The sequence below is a fragment of the Gouania willdenowi genome, chromosome 22 (assembly GCF_900634775.1).
Source record: "Gouania willdenowi chromosome 22, fGouWil2.1, whole genome shotgun sequence".
Classification (NCBI taxonomy): domain Eukaryota; kingdom Metazoa; phylum Chordata; class Actinopteri; order Blenniiformes; family Gobiesocidae; genus Gouania; species Gouania willdenowi.
In genome coordinates this window covers 3598218-3605154 of record NC_041065.1, presented here as the reverse complement: position 1 = coordinate 3605154, position 6937 = coordinate 3598218, and the positions used below count along the sequence as shown (strand labels likewise).

The following is a 6937-nucleotide window of genomic DNA, read 5'->3' as shown; positions in this document are numbered from 1 at the left end:
GGGGTCCGGTTTGGTGGCCCCAGGATTGGGTCACTGCTTTTTTGCAGATGAGTGCAGTCCATGGTTCTTAATTTGTAAATCATGAACAAACGCCAGGTGTTTTTACAGCAGAGAGATAAATATATCACAGAATACATTTTTTAAAGTGCTTTTGCAAACTAAATAGGTCAATAGTATCACGTGAACACAAACAACCAATAAACCTCAATGTTTAGTAAAAGAATGATGACTCATCATTAAAGAAGCACCCGTTACGGAGCATCCGTCTCTCTCTCTGAGTGACAGATGTCACATGTTTCAGCACCAAGGACAGCGTTAAATCACAAACGTCACTACACCATTTACAGGAAATGAAAATAAAATGTGTGCTTAGCTTTGTTTTTCCAAAACAGCCACAAAAAAAAAAAAAAAAACACAGCCATGAATCCCTTTGTATCCTGTTTCCATATTTCACAGCCTTGTCTGTCATAAACCTAGAGCAGCAGCTGGTCTCAATGTCCATATCAGAACTTTAACTGTCGTGTCCTGTCTGTTGCTCCTGCATTAGCATCATCACTACAGGTACTGCTAATGCTACGCTGCTAGCACAGAAACAACCCTGGACATCTGAACCTCAGACATAGCTTCACTTATTGGCATAAAACAGCTCTTTAAAATCATCTGCTTTGATTTTTTTTAGCAGACAGAAAAACTATTTTTGTGCAGAATAACGTAGTGTGGGCGTGGCTTGACTTTATTCTCACTCAGTTTTTACCTTCAACTTGGTGTGTACAATGACAGTTCCAATGATTTACACTCAATAAAAGACACTAAATGTAATCAAAACTAAAAGCAAATGAGGTGCTGGGAAAAAAAAAATAATTAAAAAAAGTGCCGTTCAAAATCTTGCTGGAACAGGATCCGACCAGAACCAGAGCTTCATGGTTCATGTGGATGGTGGCAGAGGGAGGGATGAGGTCCTGCCCTAAGTGGAGGAGTTTAAGTTCCTCTGGGTCTTGTTCACGCGTGAAGGAAGGATGGAGCAGGTGGTGGATCAGTGCAGCATCTGCACACATCTGTCGTGGTGAGGAGGAGCTGAGCAGAGAAGCTCTGGATTTACTGGTGGATCTTGGTTCCTACCCTCACCTATGGTCAGGAGCTTTGGGTCATGACCCAAAGAACAAGATCACGGGTACAAGCGACTGAAATGAGTTTCCTTTGTAGGGTAGCTGGCAGGGTTGGAGTCAATTCAAGTCATCTCGTAATTGGTCATAATTACAATAATGACATAATTAAAATTGTAATCTTAACTGATTTTTTAGTGTATTTTACAGCTGATTTAAGACATGAGTCAACTGACCTGTGATCATAAGAGATGCTAACAGAAAGCTAACACCAGAGGAAGGTGTATTTATTCAAGGCTCAGTAATTGTGACTAATTGTAATAGACTGTCAGGGGAAAAGAATAATTGCAAATGTAATTGCAATTAGAAAAGCTCAGTCATCAGAGAGCAGCTTGGAGTAGAGCTGCTGCTCCTCTGCTTTGAGAAGAGTCAGATGAGGTGTTCAGGGCACGTCCCACCGACAGGAGACCCCAAGGAAGACCCAGGACACGCTGGATAGACTCTGATGTCTCTGAGCTGGTCTGGGAACGCCGATCTGGATCAAGTGGCCGCTGGGGAGAGGGAAGTCTGGGCTTTACTGCTCAGGATGCTGCCCCTGTGACCCAACCATTGATGAGCGACAGTAGATGGATGGACAAAATAACTTTCAAAATTATAGAATAATACATTAAAGGACAAAATTTACACCAAAAACACACAAATGACAGAAAAACACTTGAAGCAACAACAAAATGACACTAAAAAGAAAGATATAGAAAAATGTACAAAGACAACCAAAGCCTTTTTTGTTTCCTGTGTTAATATTTACATTATTTGAATACTAAACTAAATGTTGATCATGTGACCCTCAGATCAGATACAATCACGTTTGATCATCTCTGGATGAAATGCTTTTCCCGATGAGTTTTAAACTATTTATCAATAACATTAACTTGATGCTACTAATCATTAAATGGTGAATACATGACATCATGTTTGATGTGGGTCCCTCTCCCAGCAGAGATGGCCCCCCCTCTGGTCACCCTGTGAAGGGCGTGGCCTCCATGCGTGTGGAGTGCTGGTCGTGCAGCCCTGTGAACAGGCGGGTGTGTGTGTGTGGCTGTGGACACGCATGCTGCCCCCCCTCCCTCCTGCTCTCTGCTGATCCTACTGCATGGGGGGAGAACAGCGACTCGGGACAGGGAACCTTCAGGAGCTCCAAGCACCCACAGCACGCCGCCCACGGCTGCCAGGGCGACCACGATGACACCTCAGCCTTCGATTACTCCTCAGTCACCTCCTGCAGCCCTGACCCCACCCTGTGCAGGGAGACCATAGGCAGTGACGAGGAGGAGGAGGAGGAAGAGGAGGACAGCCAGGTGCCAGTGCTGCTGAAGCCTAATGACACCCACAGGGAGAGGAGTGTGTGTCTGCGCTGGCAGGTTCCCAGAGTGACCCCCCACCCTCCACTGAGGAGCCCCACAGAGGGTCTAATCAGCTCCCACAGACAGAGGGTGGTCAGTGTGCGTAAAGGTTCCCCTCCTCTGCATCCAAACAGTGCCTTCAGACCCATCTGGGACGACCCGTCCAAACAGGTACCAGCACCAGCACCAATAGAAGCTCTTTCAGATAAAACAAGTGCTTTTCTTTGTGTGTGTGTGTGTGTGTGTGTGTGTGTGCTTCCTCTAACCTCAGGCTGATTCAGCTCCAGAAAAGGAAAGCAGACAAAGCTTCAAACCCATTCAAGCTCCAGTGAAGCCCAACTATCAAAGTCTCAGCAGGAACAGGACCAATGTGGAGTAAGAGCTCTGCACGACATGTGATGGACACTCACTCACTGACTCCTCCTCCTTTGACATGTAGGGCCTGTACAACGAAGCAGGATTTCCTCTTATTACACTAAATATCCAGATTTATTTGGTGTGTCTTGCACTATGTCGCTGGTTAACTTTTTACTAAATCACCATGGTAACTCAGACTGAACACCTAAACTGGTCTGGACCAGGTTAAGAAGTGGATAAGATCAGAGCACAGAGTACTAAAGCCCCGCCTCCTGACCAATCAGTTCTCTTGTAAAATGAGCTGCCCATTGTTATTAGATCCTGGTTGGTCCAGATCTGACAGCTGAGTTTAGGAAAGAAATATTATTAATGATAAATACAATGTGTTCAGTTAGGAAAGATATAGATTAATATCTGATGGACTGATCTATGAAGGATGTGTTGGACACTCCGTATGTATGAACGGATCAACTTATTCATACTCTATAGTGTCAGCAGGAACATACTACAGTGAAACAATGTGTTCTCATCCCAGTGTGTGTGTGATACATGGAGGAGGACTACCTCCTGTCTGTTTATCATCACGTGGATTAATATGGATCATCTCACACATTAACAGTGTCAGCAACTTCCTGTCTGTGTTATTTTCTTCCTGTTTTTTCTGCAGCAACACTGTTGTTTTTGGTCCAATTTATGCATTTTAATTCTTCATATTTTTAAAGAATTGTGACGTAAGTTGCTCTATACAGTTTCTCTGCGGTTGGTCCGACACTGTAATTTCCCAGGGCACCACGTAGTCTGGTAGAAATCACCTGGGTTAAGTTAATGTGTTAATATCTTTCAGGATATACTTATCCAGCGTAAAAGTACAGGCTCCTGTTACTCAAATGATTAATAGTCTAAATATGGACATAAAGGCTACGTTTACACTGTAAGCAAATGCGACCTGTAGCCAATTTATTAAAGACAGTCTGAACAACACAATTCTGATTTTTTCAAATCTGACTCGGGTCACTTTCATATGTAGTCCTGAATCTGGTACAGATCTGACCTCAGTGTGAACGGCCATGGCGGATTTGATGCGTGCTTTACAGTAACAGCAGTAGCAGTGAGCGCTGTCTACTCACCAAGGAGCAGTTCTAATGACAAAGAGGAGATCTCAGACATGTTGACCTGGAAGCACATTAACAAGCAGGAGCATCAGTCGGTGTTTGATGAATTCATTTAGCCCTAAATGAAGCTCATCTTTAGTGCAGGTCACGTCGTCGTGGGTTTGTTGTTGAGGAATGTTTGTAACGTGGGACCACTGCCACCACTGACCTTCTCTTCTCACCGTGTCTTCAGGGGTGGACGTGTGTGGGAGGACAGCGAGGACAGCGAGGGACCCTGTAGCACCGTCTGATCTTCAACATGTTACACATGGAGGACGCCCCCCCCTCCCCCTGCTGAAACAGGACGTATTAAATCTAAATAAAAGTGTCCGAGCGGTGCAGATGTTTGATTTTCTGGAGTTTGACTCTTAAAGGTCCATATCATGCTACTTTTCATCATCTCCATTTGTTCTAAGAACCACAAAAACATAATATTTGAGGTTTATTTTCCCAAACTTGCCTGTTTTCCAGAGTTTTAGCCTCTGAAAAGTCACTTTCTGAGCAACTCTAGACAAACAGGCTGATTTGTGGCCTACTTATGCATATTCATGAGTGGGCGTGTCTATAGATGGGACACTGACTTCCTCCTCCCCGCACGGTGACATAGGGCCAGAGGACGACACGCCCTCCTCCCACCCACTCCGTAGCTGAGCTCATTGTGGTGATAGAAGATCCAACTCTACATGTCTGAGTCAAAAGTTTCATTAAGTTCATGTTATCTTCTTTAAAAAAAAAAAAAAAAAAAAAACTAGTACAGTGCCTGTCAGAAGTATGTATTCATATAGTGGGAGGAGCTTAGGTAGAGTTGTCAATTATGGCCATGAGTGTTTGAAGGTTGGATGTACAAAGAGGTGTACATACTCTGTAGTGTTATAAAAGGGGATTTCCATGGTTTAATTCTATGGGAAATGCACATGATAAACTGATAGTTTGCACCAATGTTCGCTAGACTTAAGCAAATGGATAATAAATGTCATCTCCTGTACTTAGACCCTCCTTCGGCGAGGAAAATCTGGAAAAAAACCCAGTGAGAAAATGGATTACACGCAAACATGTCATGTACATCCAAGGTGCACATTCAGTTATAAACAACGTGGTGAAAATATCAGCGTTTATATTGGCGTGTTCACGAAGAAATGTGCATGTTTTGCTGTTCGCTTTGAGCACAGCCGTTATCCGCCAATAACTTCCGGGAACTATGAGTCTATTTCGAACTTCCATTGTCGTAACTCTTTCTAAACGCTGTGTACGTGCGACATGTACATCCAACGTCTGCATTAGGCTATAAACACGTGGTGAAAATATCAGAGTTCATAGTGCTGTGTTCGTGGAGAAATGTGCATGTTTACACGGACTTTGCGGGCATGTGTTCACAGTACAGAACCAAGCCAGAGAATATTGCCCCTCCCCCCCTCTCATGTCTGGTTTAGCCCACGTTCAAAATAAAATTAAAATAAACATTTTGCAACACACACACACACACACACACACACACACACACACACACACACACACACACACACACACACACACACACACACACACACACACACACACACACACACACACACACACACACACACACACACACACACACACACACACACACACACACACACACACACACACACACACACACGTTCCCTTGATTTATAGATAATATGTTAAGGTTTCATTTATTAAGAAAACTTTTTTCAGGAAATGTAATTTTAAATTTACTTTAATCTCTTGACATGTTTCAACTGCCAACTGTCAGTCTTCCTCAGAGAACATCGCAGGGAGTGTGAGAAGGAGACAGGACGACTCATAAGGATGGGGAAAGAAAAGGAACAATAGGAAAATCTTAAGTCTGCAACATCAGACCATTGCAGAACATTATATAACGTCATGGACTGGGACAACGTAACAAGAGAGAAGGAACCAAACACAAACGCTGGATCAAAGAAACCATCGAGGTCAGGAGGCGGAGCTCTCCCACACTTGAGGCTCTCTTCTTCAGAGACCGTCGGATGACAGGGGGTGTGGCCAGCCTGACAAAACTGTCAAGTCGGCCACACCCAGAAATAACTCATAACACATCAAAGCAATCAGCAGACACCTCTGAGGAAGACTGGCAGTTGGTAGTCGAAACATGCCAGGAGATCAAAGTTGTTAGCTCAGCTACAGATTAGCACAACCCAAATGTTAAAGAGAATCACAATTTGAGATTAAATCCAATCCTCACTCATTGTAACATGTGGTTAAAGGTCCAGTGGCGTCGGCCTTAGAGACAGGGTGAGGAGCTCAGAGTAGAGCCGGCACTGCTCCTTTGTCTTCTTTTTAAATAATAAAATAAGATTGGCAGGAGGCATCAAAGCAATCAGCAGACGCCCCTGTAGAAGGCTGACAGTTGATAGTCGAAACATGTCAGGAGATCAAAAAGTTGCCTGAATAAATGAAACCTTAAAATCTGTGTAAAGCACATTTTCTTCTAAACACATTAAATAGGTCATAAATGTATAACTTAAAACATGTACAAATCCATTCAACCATTTATAATGTCATTGTGGAGCGAGGCTTCACAAACTGTGTTTCCAATGTCTATGTTCAGGATTTAATGGGCGGGTCAGAAATCATAGCCGCGTTACGTAACGGAGTTGCCATTAGCATAAACCTGACCCTGCTGCTGAAGCACACCAAACTTCCGCAGCCTCCAGTGGGCGTAATTTGGCCCCTAGCCAAAAACAAACCACATATTCAGACTCAGGGGAATAAAACGTGTCCACTGGTGTCACATGTTCAATTTAATGAGCAGTTTTTTTGTACCACAATTTTGTTCTGGCTCTACCCGGGAAGGAATGCAAATATTCAGACTTGGGCAGATCAGAACTTTCCACTGACACGTTGGGCGTGGTTCCAGCGCCTCTAACTGACACGCCCCCAG

The 6937-nt window shown here is 43.8% G+C and overlaps 1 protein-coding gene across 4 annotated transcripts in view; it reads left to right on the top strand.

Moving 5' to 3' along the window:
* LOC114455908 (uncharacterized) overlaps positions 1-4345 on the top strand; it is an 18215-nt gene extending 13870 nt beyond the window's left edge. For 3 of the 4 annotated variants that reach the window (XM_028437212.1, XM_028437214.1, XM_028437211.1), the window contains 3 exons: positions 2101-2677; positions 2778-2881; positions 4208-4345. In XM_028437212.1, coding sequence (XP_028293013.1) covers positions 2101-2677; positions 2778-2881; positions 4208-4265 — 739 coding nt within the window. In that variant the 3' untranslated portion in view covers positions 4266-4345. The remainder of the gene's footprint in view (positions 1-2100; positions 2678-2777; positions 2882-4207) is intronic. The other variant, XM_028437213.1, reaches the window with a different exon arrangement.
* Positions 4346-6937: the final 2592 nt, after the last annotated feature.